Below are 24524 nucleotides of genomic sequence, written 5' to 3' on the forward strand. Positions count from 1 at the left end.
ATAAGTTTTGATGATGCGACCCATTGGCCACTTCATTACTGGAAGGTTGTCTTCCTTCACCAAAACTAATAATCCTTTGGTCACGTTTGGAGCGGTGGTTTTCCATTTATGCCGAGTTTGTAGTTCGTGGAGGTGTTCCGTAGACCATTGTTTCCAAAATGCATGTTTTAAGCGTGAAACCAATTAACAGCGCTTAACCAGATTTTTCTCTTGACGATCGGTGTTGACGTCAGGTGCTGCGGTCAAAGGTTCACCGATCAGGAAATGCCCTGGAGTAAGCGCACTTGTATCCGTTGGATCATTTGACATTGGAGTTATGGGTCGGGAGTTGAGAATTGTTTCAATTTCGATTATGACTGTGTTCAGCTCCTCAAACGTCAAGGATGCTGTTTCTGTGGTTGTAATTAACAGCGTTTTCGCTGATTTTACCGCAGCTTCCCAGAGGCCGCCCAACGATGGGGCCCGAGGAGGAATGAATTTAAAATCCACTTGTTTGTTGTTGCAATGATTTGTGATCAGAGCATATGCCTTTTCGCTAAATATTGCTTCTTTCAATTCCTTTAGCTTGTTATTTGCGCCGACGAAATTTGTTGCGTTGTCGCAATGAATAGTCTGACACTTCCCGCGTCTGTTAAGGAATCGCCGGAGTGCTGCCAAGAATGCATCTGTGGTTAAGTCACTTACTAACTCCAGATGTACAGCCTTTGTGGAGAAGCAGCAGAATACGGCAATGTATGCCTTATCTGGCCGTTTTCCTCGGATTTTATGGTGGATCATAATTGCTCCACGTAGTCAACGCCTGCATTAAGGAAAGGGCGTGCTTGCGTGACTCTTTGTGCTGGAAGATTGCCCATGATCTGGTGCATCAGCTTTGGTCTGGCTCAATGAATAGTCTGACACTTCCCGCGTCTGCTAAGTAATCGCCGGCGTGCTGCCAAGAATGCATCTGTGGTTAAGTCACTTACTAACTCCAGATGTACAGCCTTTGTGGAGAAGCAGCAGAATACGGCAATGTATGCCTTATCTGGCCGTTTTCCTCGGATTTTATGGTGGCTCATAATTGGTCCACAGTAGTCAACGCCTGCATTAAGGAATGGGCGTGCTTGCGTGACTCTTTTTGCTGGAAGATTGCCCATGATCTGGTGCATCAGCTTTGGTCTGGCTCTGGTGCATTTAATACAGCTATGTATGATGCTTCTAGCCATCGTCTTGTCGTTGATAATCCAATATTGTTGTCTTGCGATTGCCCTTAATGCTTGGGCAATGCAGAGTTTCCTCATGAAGCTCTCGCATAATCATTTTGACTATTGGGTCCTTGTACGGTAGCAGGATTGGATGATTTGCGTTGAACGGAATTTTGAGCTTCTTCGAGTCTTCCGCCAACTCGGATGAGTTCATCATCTCCTAGTATGGGAGATAACGAAATGATCGAACTCTTTATATCCACTGTTTTATAGAGCTTTAACTGTTTTAAATCCGCTGTGAACTCAATTTGTTGAATCGTTCGTAGGATCATAGTGCGAGCACGCCTTAGTTCTCCTGCGCAAAGTGTCGTTGTAGGTGCTCTATTAGTTTTGTAGCAGAAGCGAAACATGTACGCTACAATACGTTGTAGTTTGTTGAACGAGTTGCTATGTCTGCATGTGTATAACTCTTCCCCAAAGAGCTAGATGCGATTGGCAAGCTGACATGCTTAGCCTTTCTCTCGAGATTGCTGGGCTCAATGATGGGTGGTTTTGTCCATTTATCTCCTGATCCGTGCAAGAATAATGGTCCGTATAGCCATAGACTATGATCCCTTAGCTTGCTTGCTAGGATTCCTCTTGAAAGTATATCTGCTGCGTTGTTGGCTGATGAAACATGACGCCATTGTAATTGGTTAGTCAATGCCTGGATTTTGGCGATTCGATTTGCCACGAAGGTGTGGTATGTGGACGCCGATGCGTTAATCCAAGACAGTACAACGGTGTAATCAGTCCAGAAGCTTCCTGATACTGTGTCAAGATTCATATGGAGATCCCTTCTAACTCGATTGGTGAGTTCGGCACGTAAAACTGCAGCGCACAGTTCTAGACGTGGTAGGGATTGTTTGGCGGTGGGTGCTACTCGAGACTTTGAGCATAATAGTCGTACAGAGACCTGATTGTTTTTGTAGGTGGCTCGTACGTATACTGCCGCACCATAGATACATTCCGATGCGTCTACAACGGTATTTAGATCCTGGGTGACTGGCACTTTTCCATCATATACGTGCCGGGGAATCTCCATTGAGTTTAATGATTGTAGGTCCTCCCGGTACTCCATCCATTCGTTTTGGAGTTGTAATGGCAGTTTATCGTCCCAATCGAGTTTAATCTCCCACAGCTGTTGCATAAATATTTTTGCCTTGACTATCACTGGGGCAAAGAGATCCAGTGGGTCAAAGATTTGGGCCAATTCTGAGCACACGACCCTTTTGGTGATGCGTGTTGCTTGGCTTTTTGTGGTTCGTCCTCGCAGTTGGTCTTTTTTTTTGCATCCAAATGAGACCCAGCGTTTTCACGCTGTATTGCTCTAATGTTTCACTTAGCTTGACGTCGTTGACAACGTCCTCTTTAGGGATTCCTTGCAAGAGCTGGTCGTTGTTGGAGCACCATTTGCGAAGTTTAAGGCCGGTAGCAATATTTTATTAAGTTCTTGTTGAACTTGTATCGCTTCCTGAATGGTATCCGCGCCAGTGAGACAGTCGTCCACATAGAAATCGTTCTTCAATGCAGCAGATCCAATAGGTAATCTGTTTTGGCTCCGAGTTGCCAAATGATACAGACATTTCGTTGCCAGGAATGGAGCAGATGTGGTCCCATATGTGACTGTTTTTAAGCGATAGTACCTGATATCTTCAGATGGATTGTTTCTCCAGACTATCATCTGATGAAATTGATCCTGGGATTTAGCCACACTTGTCGGTACATTTTCTCGATGTCCGCTGTGAATACGTACTTATGTATACGAAAACGTAGTAGAATGGACATAAGTTCACTTTGAACTGTGGGTCCGGCATGCAGAATGTCGTTTAGAGACTTTCCGCTTGTTGATTGTTGGTGCTCTCAGGTTTGAGTACACAGTGGTGTGGTATGAAGTAGTGAAGTAGTCCTTCATATTCATTCATGAATTCCACATAGCCTTTCCAGGTTTCTGGTAAAATCCGTCGCTCTAATGCCAGGAATCTTTTCGTTTCATTTTCCAAAGACCCCCCCTGGGCTGAAGAGTGTTCGGAAAATGGGAGTTTTACTATCAACCTGCCATCCGATGCTGTTTGTAAGTTCTCTATAAAGTGAGCTTCGCAAGGTGCTTCGATTGGCGTGCGTGGTTTTTCTTCCGTCTCTAAGTTGTCCAGAGTCCAGAATTTTTCCATTAGCTCGTTGAGTCAAATTGCACAAATGGATGAGGAGTTGTGTGCAGACCTGATTTTTCCCGCCACAATCCATCCCAATTTTGTATTTTGCAGCAGCGGGCCTCCTGATTTTGGCTGGTTTTGATCTGGGAGTAGTAGCGAATAATAGTGCTCTGCTCCGATGAGCATGTCAACTTTTCCCGGTTTATAGAAATCCGGATCTGCCAGTGGGCAATTGTTTGGTATGTTCAAGTTCATTTCATGGAGTGCCTGCGCTGGTTGATCAACAATTATCTGAGGTAGTACGAATGCTTCAATTCTTTGCGTAAATCCGCCGTGAAGGGATTTTATTAGAACATTTACTCGTGCTCTGCTGGTCTTTGACTGGCCTCCAATTCCTTCGATGCGCAATGTTGTATCATTAAGTTTTACAGAGATCAGGTTGATCTGTGATCCTGAATCCAGCAAGGCTCTCTGTCCATTGTTTGCTTCTACTGCTACTTTTGCTGTAGCTAACAGGCTGTAATTATTGTTACTTGCTGCGCCAACCGTCGGTGCTCTTGGTTCTGTACTTACGCCCGATGGTATGTCCAAGTGCAGCAGTGTATTGTGTTTTTTGTCGCACTTGAAACATGTCCGACCTGGGCATGCATTTGTTTTGTGGCTTGTTTTAAAACAGTTGACACACAATTTCTGCTTTTGTACCCAATTTAGTCGTTCTGATGGTGATTTGGAGCGAAACTCATCGCATCCGTAGAGCCAATGGCTTGCCTTCTTGCAGAATGAGCAGAGAGGCGTCTTCGATTTTCCAGTGTTAACTGTTTCACATGTTGTGCCTTTTGGCTCTTTCCTTGACATTTGTGTGTTTTTGCCTGTTCCTAGAACTCGAACTCTTTGTTCTAGGAACTGAAGCATTGTGTCCAAGGCCTGTATTTCTTTTGAGCTTCCCAATGATTGCTCGTACAAGGCTCTGTTAGTGACATCCAGCTTATTTTTGATGATCAATATTGGATCTCAGTGTGATATATTGATGCCCAATCCCTTTAGTGATGCCAGGGATTCGATAGTTGTAACGTACAACTCTTTTAATGACTTGGAGTCGTCATTAACTGTGCTATAATTTAGGAAGCGGTTCAATACCGTACTAGCGACGTCTCTGGGATTGTTGTATGTATCAATCAGAATTTCCCAGGCGCTCAAATAATTTTCTTTCTTTAGATCGATATGTTGGATCAATCTTTCTGCCTCTCCAGTTAAGGTTGTTTTTAGATACCACATCTTCCGAACTGTGGGCATGTTTGTTTCATGTATCATACATGAAAGCAGGTCATAGAACTGGGACCATTTTAGTATGTCCCCATCAAACTTTGGAATGTTGATGCGTGGAAGCTGATGTGTTTGATGTGGCTGGTTTTGCCAATGCTCTTTGAACCTCTTCTTCCAGGTTCAGGTAGGCTTCCATGTTGTATCCTCCTTCTTCTGGGTTATCATATTCCTCGTGGATAGTAAAATGGACTTCTTGTGCTTGAGTCCATAGTGATTTTATCAAATCACTTGATGTACGTCCCCCCGCCTCTGAGAATTGTCTCAGAATGCGTCTTATGGACTCTACTATGGCCTTTTGTCGGTGACATAGTGAAGGCAATTTGCTGTAAGCCTCCGTGGTGACAGCGTGTTCCTCCTTTGGGAATCCATTTCGCCTCTTACTTCTTATTTTGGCCCGTTGGAAGTATTTTAGTTGCGATGCAGCTGGATATGCTCCTATTCGCAACCGATTTTGATCAAAGTATAAGTACAGATGGCGTACTGGATGGACGTTTTGTGCTGGTGAAACGCATTTGTTATCTTGATATTATTAATCGTTGATTTTGTTGGCTGTTGATCTGAAAGTGACAGATCTGCCAATTTGTTCTACTTATTGGTAGGAGATTCTACCGTAAGTATGTGGCTTGTTGCCAGTTTGTGTTGAAGAGTCCTGGTTACTTCTTCAGTGTGATCTGCAGGTTGTATCCTTTTCCTGTCGCTTGTTGGACAGTCACCAAATGTTAATGTATGTTTGTGTTAGTGTGATTTGCTACGCATACGGTACATAAACCGTTTACAATTTTGTCGTCGCAACTAGAACTGGAACCAGTTGGACTGCGGAGAGGGTTTCCTACGTCGAGCAAATGAGGGTCTGAAGACACGGCGACAGCCTCTGTTGATTGCAGTTGTAGAGAATGAGTGAACAGGCAGTGATGGTACTGTTTCTGATACTGATTTTATTCGAAACTTAAATTCTATTTATAGGTAACAAAAGGTACAGAAAGTGCTGAGTCTGGTAAGAATATGGTAAAGGGAATTGGAATTAGTATTGAATTAATTTGGATTTAATATGATATTGTGTTATTGGGCAATTGTGATAGTCAGCAATTGCATTAGTGTTTTTGCCCTCTGAAGAGCGATCGCTTCGTAGGCAGAAATTGCTGCAGAAGCTGTTATTGTTGACTCAGCTTCAATGCTTTGTCGTTTGTTATTATGTCTCCCGATACATGGGTCGACCTGACTTATTCGATAAGTGTATATTATGTAATATTAATTAATGCATAAATATGCGACTGAACACATATACATATATAAAAAAAATATTGTTTTCAAAACATTTTTTCTTCACGGTGTCCGTGACGGAAGGCGTCGCCATATGCTGCTGCTGATAGTCAGACACATTACCTTGCCAATAAAATATTGGGAAGCCCAGGATATGCATGGGTCTGGTCACACCACTGGCCGCTCCAAGAATATATGACATTTGTTTGCTGGCAAACAGTTTTTCGATCTGAGTACTAGGCTTTAAGCATGCATAGTGATATATATTTTTTTTTTCTATGGCAGAACTTTTTTTTGAAAAATTTTTTAAATTTGGTAATTTTTTAAACCGTTTTTCAGAGTTAGCACTTCTTTTTGTCACATAACTTAAGTATCTTACATTAGGTTGTAATAAACTTTGCCATTCTAAAAAGCTACAAAATTCAGCTATAAATTAGACCCAAACACTTTGTGATTTCAGCTAACTGTTTGGGATATATTATTTCAAATGCAAAAATTATGTTTTTTGTGTGGTATTTAATACTGAGTCCTTTATTTTTGGCTAACCATCCGAAAATAATATTTTACCGTTTTACCGTTGCTTGCCAACAAAGCAATGCTTGTTTTCACATTTTTATACCCGTACTCAAAAAATAGTTAAGGGGTATATTATAGCCTTTTTACACTGGGCGCGTCTGCTATCGATATCGGAATAGACGCAATTAAGCAGAAAAGGCGTTTACATTGGAAGACGTGCGTCTTGAATTTTGATTTGGGTGCTTGATGACAAGGAAAGTAAACAAATTTTGAGAAATCAACAGAATTATGCAAGACGACAAGAAAATGGACGAAAGAGAATTGATTCTTATATTTATTTATTATTTTCAGACATTTCTTTGTAGAGCTTGTGGGAGTTCTTCTTAAAATTATGAAAACCATCGAAGTTCGTCTCTAGCAGTGTCATAATGGCATCATGGGATTACAAAAATGTTGTATGATAATAATACAATCAGTTTCAAGTATTTTATTTCATGATTTTATGTATATTTTGCACCTTTTTGCACAACCATTCATTTTTGCGCCAAAATTTGATTTTTTAACTACAAGTTTTTGTTGTTCTTAGAGGTGATAGTTGCGCTGGTAGGCAGAAAAGTGCAAAAATGTGCAGTTAAGCGCAAAAGCAATCGAATATATCGAATAGACGCACATGAATCAGAGACCGATGCAACTTTTTGCCACCACTAGGGCCCTATGCTTAACCTATGTAAAAAAAACTGCGTCTTCGCCAAGACGCAAAGAAGCATGACGCAGTCCCAATGTAAACAGCCTATTAGATTTGTGGTAAAAGTGTATGTGTGCAACGCAGAGAAGGAAATGTTTCCGACCCCATAAAGTATATATATTCTTGGTCAGCATCAATAGCCGAGTCGATATAGCCATGTCCGTCTGTCCATCTGTCTGTCTGTCTTGTTGAGCGCCTAGATCTCAGAGACTATAAAAGCTAGGGCAACCAAATTTGGTTTCCAGACTCATGTGATATCACACTGCTACAAGTGTATTTCAAAATTCCGCCCCCACAAAAGACAAAAATCAGTGGCAGGCACATTTTGAAGATACGATAAAACTAAAAACGCATTATCGTAGAGAATGACCATATCTACCAGACTGCCGAATCTGAATCAGATCGGATCATAATTAAGCCAGAATGAAGAAATTAATTTTCAGTTGCTTCCCCTGCCCGCTCCTGCCAAAAACCATGCTACTCATTTTCCTTTTCGCTCGCACACTCTGCCGCGTTCAGTGCGCGAGCAACCCCTATCGGAGGAGATGTAGAATATAAATGGTAGATAACAGATGTAGCAAAAAAATGTAATATGTAAAATTTTTTTTTTTTTATTCTAAAAATGCATATGCTTAAAAGTGTAAATACTGACTGAGTACGGGTATAAGTAGAATCGCGTCTTTAGAAGCGACTCACACGTTCCTTCTCGTTTAATTTTACATGTAGCAAAATTGGAATTACATACCAAGTAAACAAACATTGCTTTGTGAAATATCCCTATAAATTTATTAAAAACATCATATTTTTGGCATTCGTTGAAAAATTGTATATATTAGTAAATTATATTGTTAAGAATAGATGCCGCTAAAAAGAAATTTTTTTAAAAGGCCAAACTTGCAGAAACTGTAAAAATGTTAGAAAATTTAAACTTTGATTCGCTATATCTTCATGTATATTTTGTAACCATCTAGGGAGAATAAGGTAACGATTCTTGAGGCTAGTGCTCTTGCACTCAGGCCTTCATCCATATTCCTCAAGCGAGTCGAAGGTATCCGAGCGGGGCAGGACCCTATGTTTCCGTTAGCTCTTTCGGGGTGGGGTGGGTTTTCTAGGACCTTGACTCTCGCCTACATAATCTTATTTAAGGATCCCTACTGAAACTAAAACAGAACAGGAGCTTTACTCCCAAAAAAAAATTTAATCTGATTCGACGAAGAAAGCCTAAACAAACTTCGGGCAACAAAACGAAAGAATTTCCCGATCAATAATCACGAGGTATGGGCGTGGTCGAAAGGTGTTAGTTGACCAACGCGTTCTTTACCCTCCCTACCTGGATATTCAATATACGGTTTTTCTGAATATCCCCTAATTCCATGCTATCTCTCAGTCCTCCAGGTCACCGCTTATGAAACTTTTAGTCACTCATTCCAAATTAATATTCTTTTTATTCATATGAATTCTAGGTAATGCATTTCAAACATGCTTTTCTAAATTAATCGTTTCGAGGTTATTCTATATATGTTGGCTAATGCTAAAGAAAATATTTAATTCAAATTTACATGGCTAACGAAAATGAATAATTTTATGATACAAAAAATACGAAAAAAAGATATTTATGTTAATGATAGAGGGAAAATGTAGAAAAAAATATTTTATAAGTGGTTAATATGCTTTCTCATAGTTTTCCCGGATCATTTTTATAAGATCGGTCGAAATTACCAGAATGTATTTTTTTTTTTTTTGTATTTTCTATCTCGGCTAAGGCAAATGCGTCAAATCAATACGGCAACAACTACCAGCCAATATCTACTTCTATTGAAAACTCACGCACAAAACTCTCCAGCGGTGAAAGGCCTTCCAACGGTGTTGGTGTAGCGGCTAAACATGGGCAAAAAGGGTTATTAATGTGCAAACCAATTGATTTTATGCATTAATGTTAACATTTACTTTTTGTTGAATTTTTTTTTCTTCATTTTCTTCACTTTTCCGACAAATTCTTGTATCAAAACATTTTAAAGAAATTTGCACGCAGGCAGAATGAGTTAATGGAATTGATTTGATTCAAAATTTAATTTAAAAAAAAATAATCTAAGAAAAAAAAATGACGAGAAGATCCGTTTTGTTTGTGGAGCGCCACTTTGCGATCGAATGCAGCAATCTGCCGTTGTATTTGTGGAGCGCCACTGTGCGTCTGCCTCGCAGGTGTCCGGCGAGCTATGATGTGGAGTGTTGAGGCTCTGCACCGGACACTTGTAGAAGGCTGCACTAGCGGCTGGAGGTGGCCACACTGGCAAAGGAGTTGATTTGCGCAGCTGTGTGGTGGTGTTGGTGTGAATCCGGGGGTCAGCAAGCTGGTTATGAGTGTGGATGCTGTGCTGTCCACGCGAAAAAACCCAGGGATGAAAAATCGGCCCACGTCAGAGGATCAGCAATTGCACTAGCAAGATGCGTGTTGATGAAATGGCAATGCTGAGGTCGCTGGACGTGGGCGATGTCCAAAAAGGTTTCTATGCACACTGCCGAGGAAATAATCCCGTTTACTATACCGAAAACCACCAAAATACGGTGTGGCACACGTACCTTTGTTTGTGTTGAATCCAATTCGACAATGTAGTGATCGTTTGGATCAGGTTAAGTGCTGGATGCCACAAGATAAAGATTTTGCACACACGTGATGGACTTTCGATTTTGCACACACAAAAAAATAGCAGACGCCGCAACAAAAGAATTTTTGAGAAAGAGAGTGGGGTACAGCTGCAATTTTCTTTTATAGACCGGCATTCCAGAGCTTTCTCTCTGCAGCCTCTCGGAAAAAGAGAGTGACAGATGAGTGACAGGTGCATCCAGACGCACTGAGAGAGCTTTCCCAAGCTGCACTGCTAATCACAGCTGGTATGGCTCGATCAGTCAGCCTCTATGTTTAAAAAAACCATTTTGCATTTCCAAAACAGCGACAAAAATGTCGCCACCGAAATGCGATGGAAATTAAACGTTATTTTTTTAAAACTAAAAACGGACCGCCAGGCGCCCGTTACAATTTCTTTTATCACCACGAATCAATAATCCTGTGAAAGGTGGTAAAATTTTCTTGTCAACGTTATGTTTTTATACCCGTACTCAAAAAAGAGTTAAGGGGTATATTAGATTTGTGGTAAAAGTGGATGTGTGCAACGCAGAGAAGGAAACGTTTCCGACCCCATAAAGTATATATATTCTTTATCATCATTAGCCGAGTCGATATAGCCATGTCTGTCTGTCCGTCTTGTTGAGCGCCTAGATCTCAGAGACGTCCCCAGAAGCGACTCACACGTTCCTTCTCGTTTTTGTTTATATATGAACTTCAGATTGTAACGAGCCCTTTGTCCTGCCGTCTAAATCTGCTGAGCTAGCTCAGCGATCGTGGGGTTTCGCTGCAACGAATTTGTATTGGTGCCTCACCGACCAGGTAAACACGAAGTGTGGGATTTCTGATATCGATCTCTTTATTCGTATCTTAATCTACACTTGGGACTAGGTAAGGTTATATGTAATAATATAAGGTTGCTTTTATTCAGTACAATCGCCCTCGGGATCACCGCTGGGCGTCGCACGTTGGTGCCACCGAATCAGGGACCAGTGGTCTCGGCTTACGCTACGACCCGCCACACCGCACTCTAACGGCTCGCCTTTGAGTGGTTACACCGCCGGGTCGATATTGACTCTGTTTCACTGTTGAACTCACTGTGGGAATTTGCCATAGGGCCTGCGCACTCTTTGCCACTCTTGCACTGTCTTCTCACCGCACTCGTTTTTCGCACCTATTCACTCGACATGTTTCCTCGGCCAAGCGAGCGCATAGAAGATCCTCCGCCATCGCCACCTGCCGCCTTATATGGGCCTTCGCCAACGGTACTCCCACGCGGCCAGTACTTTTCCATCGGCGATTCTTCGGCCTCCACGATCTTCTATACGGTCATGATTTCATGACCTTATTAGAGATTCGCTCCCTCTATCTGCGGCCCACTCTCTGCCGCTCTCCGAGAGCCCCCCGGGTGATTTCGCCGCGTCCGGATATCCTCGGATAAACCCTTCCCGACCTTAACCCTCGCAACCCTGTGTCGAACCATGTTCCACACACTCTCCTCTTTCTTCCGATAGCGGAAAACTCCCTTTTCTGCCCCGTCGTGGCGGCTGCCCATCCATCGTTTTGAATCTGGCCTTGGGCGGGATCTCTGTACTGCGACGAGCGCCATTTGGCGGCCGGTGGCCTTGCACGCCCGGCGCTGCCGGATCGCTGAGCACCATTCCCGCTGTCTTTTCTACCCGATCGTCATGCTCCCCTCAGGGTTGCTTCGATCGCTATCGATATCTGGTAGAGGTGTCTCCGCGACCCCTTCGATATTCCTGTGTGGATCCTGGTGGCCTATTACTTCCGCAACACATTTTCATGTGTTTATGAATGGCCGGTGTATATTTTCCCATGCCACGTCGGCCACCTGCCACGTCCTGCAAGATCCCCGGCCACTGTATCTCATCGCGATCGCCATGGAGTATGTGCCCCCACTCCGATCCGCCGATCCGAAATAGATGAAGCATTCAAATTCCAGAAAAGAAGAAACAATTGTCTGTCATTTTCTCAACAACTGAAGTTAATGTGTGCAGCTAGTTACACATGAAAAAGTGCCATTTACTCTCTTAGGCTCATATATCATATATGATCAATATATATCAACTGGCAAAAATTGTGCACTGCGTGCCTGCTACACAAGTATCAGTGGAAAGATCATTTTCTTCCCTAAAATTGCTGTGCAATTTATTGTCAAAATCGATCAAAACCTTAATCTTCCTTTAACTAAATAAATAGAAACATTAATTATATTATATTAATTAAACTATCCTTTTTTATGTGTCTGTTAAGCCATCGATCTTAGTTGAGTGATGAGTTAGTATCAATCAGTGGTCGGCACCCACACCCACACATACACATACATAAATGAATGAATACCCTGCAGTACGAGTCAGCGATGTGTAAGCAGCCACACAACGATGACTGTTAACTTTAACACAGGGATGTCCTAGGAGCATAATCGATGACCTAGTAAGCGAGAATTAGCCGAAAGTAATGCCTCAATAAGCGATGAATTTCCCTTAAAAAGTAAAGCCTTAATAAGCGATGACTTTTTCTAATAAAGTAAGGCCTTAAAAAGTGATGAATTTAACTTTTGCTATTTTGAGGAAAAAGGCATGGGTAAATTCTGTTTTAAAGTATTAAATTTCTTTTATTTTCTTATAAAAATTTAGATTTACATTTTTGGGCTGCGTGTTCTTTTTTCCACAGAACCTTTTTTGTTTTGTTGATTTGCTCATGGTCGTAATGCCGTCGTGCTCATTCCGGGCACTTCAACTGAATATTTTTATTCGAAATTTCTAAAATCTGTTCAATTTGCTAACAATGCTCTCAGTAGATCAGCAGTGCATTTGCGCCAAGAACAAAACACCCGCAAGATATGTACCTGTTCGACTAAAGACTCGCAAGAACAACTAAAGAATCACTCGGGTGGTTTTTTTCGGTTTTTGTTGTTGGAAATGAAAAATTTCGTCCAAAACGCATACATTTCGCAATATCACTTTTTTTCATTTTTTACTACGCACAATCGACTATTTTTAATTAAATGAAACACTGCACTTACCTGATATTAATTTTGCCCAAAATAAACAAAACCTGCGTCTCACTTTTCACCGCACAATTCTAACAACGTTGTCGACGCCGATGGCAAAACTGAATTCTGTTACGGCACGCGTCGTAACAGAAAGAAAAAAAGAAAAAAAAAAGAGTTTGGTCTGACCGACGCGTCGATCGCGACGTCGACGTCATATTCTGCTCGTCTGCCGCAGCGGCAGAGAAAAAATCCTGAATGACGCGTAGTTGACATTTGTTATCGCTCACTCCTGGTACTGCAGGGTAGGTCAAGCGGTTTCTATAATATATGTATGTATGTATGTATGTACATATGTACATAATGTTCAGTCGCATATTTATGCATTAATTAATATTACATAATATACACTTATCGAATAAGTCAGGTCGACCCATGTAACGGGAGACATAATAACAAACGACAAAGCATTGAAGCTGAGTCAACAATAACAGCTTCTGCAGCAATTTCTGCCTACGAAGCGATCGCTCTTCAGAGGGCAAAAACACTGGTGCAATTGCTGACTATCACAATTGCCCAATAACACAATATCATATTAAATCCAAATTAATTCAATATCAATTCCAATTCCCTTTTACCATATTCTTACTAGACTCAGCACTTTCTGTACCTTTTGTTACATACAAATATAATTTAAGTTTGTTGAATAAAATTAGTATCAGAAACAGCACCATCACTGCCTGTTCAGTCATTCTCTACATTTGCTATCATCAGAGGCTGTCGCCGTGTCTTCAGACCCTCATTTGCTCACCGTTGGAAATCCTCTCCGCAGTCCAACTGGTTCCAGTTATAGTTGCGACGACAAAATTGTAAATGGTTTATGTACCGTATGCGTAGCAAATCACACTAACACAAACATAGATTAACATTTGGTGACTGTCCAACAAGCGACAGGAAAAGGATACAACCTGCAGATCACACTGAAGAAGTAACCAGGACTCTTCAACACAAACTGGCAACAAGCCACATACTTACGGTAGAATCTCCTACCAATAAGTAGAACAAATTGGCAGATTTGTCACTTTCAGATCATCAGCCAACAAGATCAACGATTAATAATATCAAGATAGGAAGTGCGTTTCATCAGCACAAAACCTCCATCCAGTACGTCATCTGTACTTTTACTTTGACCAACATCGGTTGCGAATAGGAGCGAATCCAGCTGCAAAGCAAATAAAATATTTCCAATACGTACTTAAAATACGTAAGAGGCAAAATGGATTCACACAAGGAGGAACACGCTGCCGCCACGGAGGCATTAAATGAGCAGCAAGAAATTGGAGATGAAATTTCAAAGATCATTTGGAACTTCTGGAAAGACTCCTCAGAAAGGAAGCAAACTATAACGTACTTCCAATTAAAAAAGGCGGCTCTCGAGGATGCATGGAATCGATTTAACGAAATCGACACCAAGCTATCGAAAGCATACAAAACCGATCTTTACGTTAATCTTTAACGAAAGCATAGACAAGCTAAATCAGGCATCAAGTTCTCATGTTTGACAAAATGTCGGACCAAAATCAGATGATCGGAGCCAGCATTTCACGGAGGCTTACAGCGAATTGCCTTCAGTATGTCGCCGACAAAAGGCCATAGTAGAGTCCATAAAACGCATTCTGAGACAATTCTCAGAGGCGTGAGGACGTACATCAAGTGATTTGATAAAATCACTATGGACTCAAGCACAAAAAGTCCATTTCACTATTCACGTGGAATATGATAGCCCAGAAGAAGGAGGATACAACATGGAAGCCTACATGGCCCTGGAAAAAGAGGTACAAAGAGCATTGGCAAAACCAGCCACATCCAAACAATAATGACATGCAGCTTCCACGCATCAACATTCCCAAGATTGATGGGGACATACTAAAATGGTGCCAGTTCTATGACCTGTTCTCATGTATGATACATGAAACAAACATGCCCACAGTACGGAATATGTGGTATCTAAAAACAACCGTAACTGGAGAGGCAGAAAGATTGATCCGACATATCGATCTAAAGAAAGAAAATTATGTGAGCGCCCTTTATTTCAAATAATTAACAATTATCTGCTAACTATGAACTATAGTAACTAGAATATACATACTTAAAGAAAAATTATAATAGAAGAAGAAAAGAAAGGTTTAACAAATTTGCTATGTTAACGTGAAGGTAAACGTTACGAACAATCGTATCAAGGAATAGTTCGGGAGATATTGTATTGTAAAAGGAATTTTAATTATTGCAAAGAACACGGAAAGTTTCGTGCTGCGCGAAGTTAGATCTGCAGAAGGGTAAACGGATAGGCAGTAAAGTTCGGGTTGGTCTAGATGGAACTGTAAAATGTATCTGTCCCAACAGAGTTTGGGATTCCACAAGCCCGAGAATGAGCTTGTGAATAAATAAGACGCCATTGCAAATTCTGCGATGGTGTAAGGAGGGTAGGTCGAGTAGTTTTAGCCTTGATCGGTATGGAGGCAACCGTCTGCCAGAGTCCAAGTTCAGATTCCTAGGGGAAAAAATTAATTTTTGAACAGATTCAATTTGAATTTGTTGCTCTTTGTATTGAGGGCTCCATACACAAGAACAGTACTCCAATATCGGGCTTACCAATGTCACAATGTACCAATGGTCGTCAAAGTCTTTTGACCAACGCTTAATGAACGCTAAAACTCCCTTAGCTTTGTTCACCGTTAAACCAATATGGCTGTTAAAGCATAGGTTATAATCAAACAGGACTCCTAGGACATTTGATGGGGAAATTCGATCCAGAGCTTGTTGTCCTAAAGAGTGGGAAACCAAATGTGGAACACGGCGGTGAAACGTCATAAGATTGCACTTTGAGCGGTTAAAAAACAGTAGGTTAGAGGAACACCACTTATTTAATTCATCGAGGTCAAGTTGAAGGCGAGTGTGCGAGTACCAATCAGAATATGAAAAACAGATTTTGACTTCATCAGCATACATTAGTGTAACTGAGTGCAAAATAACTTGAGGTAAGTCATTCACAAACAGATTTAACAGCAGCGGACCTAAATGAATTTCTTGAGGATTACCTGAGGTTACATGCACGACATTTGACAGAACATTAGAGAACAAAACACGCTGTGTGCGGTTTGACAGATACGACGATATCCAATTTACGAGATTTGGAGGTAAACCTAACAGAGGGAGTTTATGGATCAGCAAAGTATGATTAACAGAATCAAAAGATTTGCTGAAATCTGTAAAAATTACGTCAGTTTGCAAGCAGCTTTGAAAGCCTCGGTTGATTAGAGACGAGAACTCTATAAGGTTAGTCGATGTTGATCGATGACTAAGAAAACCATTTTGCGACGGGGATATGCGTGTTGCAATTGACGATTAACAAGGTGATCTAGCAGCTTTGGAATAGCAGCAAGCTTAGCAACACCGTGGTAGTTTTCAACGTTGGATCTAGACCCATTTTTGTGAAGAGGAATAAGGTAGGATTCGTTCCAAATCACGGGGAGGCAAAAACGTTCAAGAGACAAATTAAACAGGAAGGTCAAAGGTTGGCATAGGGCTTTAGCCCAATACTTTTAACTGCAGCTCGGAACTTTATCAGGTCCTGCAGAGAAACAGATGTCAATCGATGAAAATCCTTCTAAAACTGCGCTTTCTTCAAATAAGGGAAGGGTAGGGCTAAGGGGTGGATGAGTCGTAGGTATGAGATGAATACGTCGATTGCAATTTTGCAATACCTTGAGCTGACGTTTCTGTTTTATCCAGTAAATGAAGAGAAGGGAGGAACGCGTTAGACTTACGTTGGGATCAGTACAGAAATATGTACTACGTTGGGAAAGATAAAGGTTATGTTTAAGCCGCAAAGTAGGCACCGATGCAGCCCATAGGCTGCAAGCTCATGCTCCCGAAGCATGAAAGCTTTTGGAGCGGCCTCTTCAGTGCTCATTAGATTTAAGCTTAATCATACCAGAGTTAGTTGAAATCAGACCTTGGAATAAAGCACAACGCGCACGCGCATCATTTTCCGCAAATTACATACATCTTCTTCTTATTGTTTGGGCACCTAAATCCCACGAGCCACCAGAAGTGAAGGACGAGAAAAGCAGGCAAGGATCTCCCACTACAATCAGTGGTCCTTCGAGCCGGATTTCATCATTGGATTTTTTTTTATTTTTCACCGAAAAAAAATCACGGAGATCATCCCCCCAATCCGCTTGCCCCAGCTTGCTCAAGAGGAATTGCCAGCTAAGTATATAAAAACCGTCCAATTTGCAACCAAAAAGGTTCTGTGCAGTGTATAGTGTGTGGAGAAACTCCATAGTGAGGAAGTGCAAGTGAAGACGAAAAAAACCGCTATTTGTTTCCCTTTTTTTTTTCTTTCCAAACGTACCTGGCATATGTACATAACGGCCTATTTCCATATATATAACCTCGCCATCTTTTTTTCCGCCAAAAATCGGACAAGTGCAACGACCCATCAGGCGCACATATGTACGTACTTATATACATAGGCACACGCTGATCTCCGCTAATTCCATTCCGCTTAGAGAAGCACTGCATCGAACCTAGTGCATCGAACATGTTGGGTCGCGACTAGGGTGGCGAACATACATATGCACATACATACGGTTTTTTCTCTTTGGCGCTCTCGTCTCTTGCACTGTACACACATATGCATAATCCGCACAAGTTATTTTAAATAAGAACCAAACAAAAAAAAATTATAAAATAAAATAACGTTTAAGTGCATGTACATAGTACCACCTTTTTTGTAGGTGTACTTTATGTTTTTGTTCCTTTTCCTCCGCCAAAACTAACTCCATTCACCCAATCACCTTATTTAAAAAAAGAACTAAACTAAAACTTTGTGCCAAGTACTTTTGGGTGACACTCCATAAATCTCTCACTCGAACGGTACATGTTCCATTCCATCGTTCCAGAATTTTGGTACATATACAATATAAATACAAATTTGTAACATAATAACCTCTCGTTTTTCCAAATTATTGCTCATACCATCTCCGTTTCGTTTCCACCGTTCCACGTTCATACGCGTCGCTGATAGCTTATTATGTCCAGTGAGCGCGACGCGAAGAAACGCCTTACAGTTCCAAGCACGCGACCATCGCCATATTCCAAGACTCCATCGTCCTCCGTTAGGAAAGATCCTTCGGGTTCATCGAAAGACGAATCCAAACTTACTCCAGTCAGCATTACTCGCGCCCTGGGACAAAGACTTGCGGAGGTCAAGAGAATGGCATTAGCGGACTTTATCGCGGCATCAGACCGACTCGGCAGTTTCGAGGCGAGGCTCGCTACTCCATCCTCTGTGGTGGTGTCCACGTTCACCCTTAAGATCCGCCTAGACGAAGTGAGGACCTTGTGGGAAAAGGTACGGCTAGAGTGCGAGCGTTGCACCAAGGCTCTCAGTGAAACTGAACCCGATGGTGATGCTATGCAATCCATGCAAGCCAAATATGAGCATTGCTACTCAGTATATGAGAGGTGCGCTACAAGCCTACAGGAGCAAATCGAGAGCGCTTCGGCTCCCCCCCCGCTATCCACCCCTAGCGCTCATCAAGGAGGCTATAGTCGTCTGCCCCCAATTGAAATCGAGGTATTCCACGGCGATTATCTAAAGTGGCCCACTTTCAGCGATCTATTTTCCGCAATCTACATAAGCAATCCAAGACTGACTCAAGTGGAGATGCTATATCACCTCTGCCACAAGACTCGTGGTGAAGCCAAAGTCATTGTTGAAAAAGCTCCGCTGACGAACGAGGGTTTCAATTCCGCATGGACCGCCCTGAAAGAACGTTTCGAGAACAAGAGAACTCTTGTCAACAGCCAACTAAGAATCCTATTTAGTTTCTCCCCTATCCAAAATGAATCCGGGGCCGCTTTAAAAGAGCTCCAAAGTGCCATCCAGGGATGCCTCACGGCCTTAGAACACTCAGAGGTGCCCATTGATAATCGGTTCGCGGACGGCGTTCTGGTGTTTCTGGTTTCCTCAAAGTTGCCGAAAGTGACCTTGTCTCTTTGGGAACAGTCACTTCCGAGCAAGAGCGAGATACCGTCATGGAGCGCCATGAACAAATTCCTGAGTGAGCGATATTTATCTCTCGAAGCAATGGAGAACGCAAATGCCTCCATGCAAGCGCTTTCCAGGCCCGAAAGAAGGGAAAAAGAACGAAAAAAAGGTTAATTCTTTTGAGGCAAAAGTAAGCGCCGACCTCCGCCAAAGCTCCGTCAAGATTCGCACCTGCAGTCTTTGTTCCAAAGAAAACCACCCGGTGCGCCAATGTCCACGCTTTCTAAAAATGTCTGCTCATGATAGAGCCAACTACATAAAGCAACAAAAGTTGTGTATGAACTGCTTCGCTAGAGGGCACCAAATCAAAGATTGCACGAGTCAACATAATTGTTTTACGTGCAAACGTCGCCACCACACGCTTCTGCACCGTGGTAACCCACATCCAGAGCCCTCTGCAACAGTTCCTTCCATTCCAAACCCAATTCAAGACATACAGTCCGCTTCATCCTCCAATGTCCAAAGCTACTACACAGCGAACACACAGGGTGTTTTGCTAGGCACGGCTATGATAAACATATGCCACTTGGGCACCAGTTTTAAAGCACGTGCATTGATCGATTCTGGATCGGAAGCAACGTTCATCTCCGAACGTCTGTTCAGAATTATCAAGCTTCCTTTCCAACCAGTTCAGGTTCAAGTAACGGGCTTGAGCCAAGCAATTTCAGCCAGGCCTCAGAAGATATGCCACTTCCAAATAGGCTCACCATCAAAACCGAGGATCCACATAGAAACCTCGGCCTACGTACTCCCAAATGTGGCAGGCACCTTACCTTCGTACCCAGTTTCTCAAGGTTTTGTAAAGGACCTGCCAAACATTCCTCTTGCTGACCCTTCTTTCTATAAGAGCTCGCAGATAGATGTGCTCTTAGGTGCAGATATCCTTCCATCAATTTTACTAGGCGGCTCCCAACCCAACATTTGCGGCTCGTTACTCGGTCAGGAGACCATATTTGGATGGATCCTCACAGGACCAGTAGCTGAGTCAACTCGCCCCTCAATTTCTTCCTTTGCTACAAGGGTAAAGGTCAGTACAGAACAGCGTTTAGAAAACCTTCTAACGAAGTTTTGGGAGGTGGAGGATCTTCCAGCCGTGAGGGCAGAAGAGTCTTCTGATTCCGTCTGTGAAGACAATTTCATTCAAACTACTCGTAGAGATTCAAGTGGCAGATATATGGTGTCATTACCCTTTCGAAATCCTGAGTGTGTCGACTTAGGCCATTCTAGATCAATCGCGCTGGCTCAGTTCCTCAAAAATGAAGGCCGTTTACAACGGAACCCACCTTTAAAAGAGCAGTACGACAGTGTCCTCCAGGGAGTATGTAGACTTAGGTCACATGCGACGAGTACCTCCAAGCAATGACTCTGACAACTTCTATCTGCCCCATCATTCTGTCCTTAAACCAGACAGCACCACTACAAAGTTACGGGTAGTATTTAACGCCTCCAGTCCATCTTCAAATGGCAAGAGTCTTAACGACATCCTACATCCAGGACCGGTTCGCCAATCAGATCTGACCATTCAGATACTGAAATGGCGTTTCTTCCAATTCGTTTTTAATGCTGACATCACAAAGATGTATAGGCAAATCACCCTCGAGCCAACGCAGACAAGGTTTCAAAGAATCCTTTTCCGGAACAAAGAGGGCGAGCTCGGGGACTATGAACTTACAACTGTCACTTTCGGTGTGAATTGCGCACCGTACTTAGCTATTCGCGTGCTCAAGAAACTTGCTCAAGATGTGCGGGAGATATACCCACTGGCAAGCGACATCATATCCGATTCCATGTATGTTGACGATGTGGTTGCTGGCGCGCACACAGAGCAGACGGCCATTGCAGCGATCAAAGAGCTTCGCTCCGCTCTAGATAGTGCCGGGTTTCCGTTGAGGAAGTGGACCTCTAACTCGAAGCAAGTCCTTCAGGACATTCCTACGGACCATTTGCTGTGCGCCGATTTCCTTGAAATGGAGGATTCCAGCTCTGCAAAAACATTAGGTATCCGGTGGCAGGCTCAGAGTGACGAGTTCTTTTTTAAACCATCCGAGGTAGACCTAGGTTCCTCATACACGAAAAGGGAGGTCCTCTCCCAAATAGCGAAATTATTCGACCCAGCGGGATGGCTGGCTCCGTTTGTAGTTCGAGCGAAAATCTTTATGCAGGAAATCTGGCTTAAAGAGCTCGAATGGGATGACTCTCTGCCAACAGACCTCCTCCAAAGGTGGCGAGACTTTCTTCTCAGCTATCCCGCTCTCCGCGAGATTCAGATACCAAGGTGGGTACAGTATCACCCCAGGGCAAAACTGCAGTTCCACGGGTTCTGTGATGCATCCCAACGTGCCTTTGGTGCCGCAATCTACGTTCGTGTAGAACGTGACCGAGAGGTCTCTGTCCATCTACTTACAGCGAAAACCAGGGTAGCTCCTGTGAAGACCGTGTCCTTACCTCGTTTGGAACTATGCGGGGCGGTACTTCTTGCTGAGCTTTCCTCGTCGCTCCTTCCTCAACTGTCCATTGATAGCTACGAGTGCTATTATTGGACAGACTCCACCATCGTGTTAGCTTGGCTGAACAAGCCACCATGCAAATGGACAACGTTTGTGGCTAACCGAGTGACTAAGATCACGCAGTCCGTCAGCCCGGGGAAATGGTCTCACGTAAGATCGGAGCACAATCCGGCTGACTTAGCGAGCAGAGGGGTTTCCGCCCAAGATCTGGCTAGCAGCGATCTATGGTGGCACGGGCCAGAATGGTTGCAGTTGAGCCCAGACCAATGGCCCATCCCCGTCGAACCTCTGCAAGAGACAGACGTAGAACAACGTCCTGTCAAGTGCAACCTGTCTCAGTCACCACCAGATTCCAGTTTTCTAGCCCGCTTCTCAGAGTTCGGAAAGGCCCTGAGAGTCCTGTCCTATGTTTTTAGATTCCTCAAGCGTTGTCAGAAGCCGGACACCCAATTTCCAGACGAGCTCAGTAGCAACGAGCTATCCGATACACAAGAGCGTATGATCATCCATACTCAGCGCTTAGAATATTCCAACGAATTCCGGCACTTGCTAAAAAAGCAGCCTCTTCCTACGTCTAGCTGCATCATTAACTTGAATCCATTTATCGACCAACACGGGGTCATAAGAGCATGCGGTCGTGTGAGAACATCGGAGTCCCTAAGCTATGATGAGAAGCACCCGATCATTCTCCCGTATTCAAGCGCATTTACATGTCTCCTCGTTCGGTTCACTCATCGCATCGCATTGCATGGGGGGAACCAATTAGTGATGCGGCTCATCCGATCCAAATACTGGGTTCCGAAACTACGGACCTTAGTCAAAACAACGATAAACTCCTGTAAGGTCTGTGTGGTCCATCGCAGAAAGTTGCAAACCCAGCTTATGGGAGACTTGCCCGAAGAGAGGACAACGTTCTCTCGTCCATTCACTCGTACAGGTGTCGACTTCGCTGGACCATTCGAGATCAAGACGTACGCAGGTCGAGCTTGCCGCATCACCAAAGGGTATGTGTGTGTCTTCGTGTGCTTCAGCACGAAGGCGATCCATTTGGAAGCAACCTCTGATCTCACAACCGAAAAGTTCCTTGCAGCTTTTAATCGGTTCGTAGCAAGGCGAGGTTGCCCTCAGAAAATGTGTTCCGATAATGGGAAGACGTTTGTCGGAGCTGAAAAAGCCCTTTCCCACGATTTTCTGGTCGCCACCAGAGCAAGTGTTCTTGCAACATATCCGCAGCAGCACCTCACGTGGCACTTTAACCCTCCAAGCGCACCTCACATGGGTGGCCTGTGGGAAGCGGGTGTGAAAAGTTTCAAGACGCTTTTCTACAAGTCCACCTCAACATGGAAGTATACTTTCGAAGAACTGTCGACCCTCCTTTCCAAAATCGAAGCGTGCTTGAATTCGCGGCCCATTTCCCCTATGTCAGAAGATCCAACTGACCTTCTAGCCCTAAGTCCAGGCCACTTTTTGATTGGCGGCCCGCTGGTTTCAATTGCGGAGCCAGAAATAAAAGAGAACGCAACCGATGGTCAACCGATGGCAGCGTCTAAAGGCCCTTAATCAGCAGTTCTGTTTCCGTTGGAAGGAAGAATATCTGAAAAAGTTGCACAAACGAAATAAGTGGCAACTTCCAACTCGAAACCTCCAAACAGGCGATATGGTTGTTGTAAAGGAAGATAACCTGCAGCTTAGTGAATGGCGCCTAGGAAGGATTGAACGAACCTATCCCGGGGTCGATGGCATGGTCCGCGTGGTCGATGTTTTAACTGTCCGTGGGACCATTAAGCGGCCAGTAGCAAAGCTCATCCTTCTTCCTGTAGAGAGCAATGTCCACGTCCAAGTATCCAATTAGCTAATGTGTCGTTTGTTGGCCGGTGCGTAAGATCCAACCACTAATCTTCCACATCTCTTTTTTTCCAAGCATGACTCCTCGTCGTCGTCCATTAACGCGCAGCCAGCCCAGAGGATCGGACTGTTTTCGCTGTCGGGTCTGCCGTGGAGTCCACGCTCTACGCAAATGCCAGCGGTTCCTCACGCTAAGTGCCGAAAAGCGTTTACGGGCAGTGATCATCAATAAGTACTGCCACAATTGCCTGGCCCACCAACACTCAGGGAGCTCATGCCGAAGCGGCGACACGTGCCGGGTTTGCGGGAAGAACCACCACACTCTCCTCCACCTAGAGGGATCACAGCGGACTCCACGTCCCAAGGCTCGCTCGACTGTGCCGAAGGCAAGCTCGCCCACAGCGAGATCGCGCTCCAGATCCGCTGCTCCTCCAACGACGCTGACATCGCTCCTTCAGTCCAGGAGCACTAGCGTCCTCCCAACAGCAGTGGTTGTGATCGACACGGGTCTCAAGACGTTCGAAGTGGGCGCTCTAATTGATCCGTGCAGTCCAGTCAGCCGCATCAACGCATCCTTGGCAACGGCCTTCGGGCTTTCCGTCACTCGCGTTGGTGCGGAAGGTGCTTGCACCACCTTCATCCTTTCTAAGGTGAAGAGCGATGTCAGGCTAGAGGTGGTCCTGACGGTGGAGCCTCAGCTCCAAATACGAACACCGACGAGACCCCTGGGAGACCACGTAAAGGAGCACTTCGCCAACATGGACCTGGCGGATGCTCAATTCCATCGGCCATGTACCATTTCCTTGGTACTCGGAGCCGACGTATATCCAAAGGTGATTCTGCCAGGAGTGGTCCCAAGCACGGACGGCTTCCCAGTTGCGCAGAACACTGTGTTCGGGTGGACTCTCTCTGGCACTTGCAACACCGTGTGAACAGAGAAAGGCGGCCCTTCCCCGTTCCTATTTTTTCTTTGCAACTATATTGCAAGGGGGGAGGATGTTTAAGCCGCAAAGTAGGCACCGATGCAGCCCATAGGCTGCAAGCTCATGCTCCCGAAGCATGAAAGCTTTTGGAGCGGCCTCTTCAGTGCTCATTAGATTTAAGCTTAATCATACCAGAGTTAGTTGAAATCAGACCTTGGAATAAAGCACAACGCGCACGCGCATCATTTTCCGCAAATTACATACATCTTCTTCTT

At 43.8% G+C, this 24524-nt stretch overlaps 1 protein-coding gene across 1 annotated transcript; it reads left to right on the forward strand.

Moving 5' to 3' along the window:
* The first annotated feature begins 16760 nt into the window (after nucleotides 1-16760).
* Nucleotides 16761-24280, forward strand: LOC111075970. The gene is made up of 2 exons (XM_022369519.2): nucleotides 16761-17132; nucleotides 23403-24280. The coding sequence occupies exon 2, from the start codon at nucleotides 23404-23406 to the stop codon at nucleotides 24256-24258; it is 855 nt and encodes a 284-aa protein (XP_022225211.1). The 5' UTR covers nucleotides 16761-17132; nucleotide 23403; the 3' UTR covers nucleotides 24259-24280.
* The last annotated feature ends 244 nt before the right edge of the window (nucleotides 24281-24524 follow it).

The sequence above is a fragment of the Drosophila obscura genome, unplaced genomic scaffold (genome assembly GCF_018151105.1).
Source record: "Drosophila obscura isolate BZ-5 IFL unplaced genomic scaffold, ASM1815110v1 contig_58, whole genome shotgun sequence".
NCBI lineage: Eukaryota > Metazoa > Arthropoda > Insecta > Diptera > Drosophilidae > Drosophila > Drosophila obscura.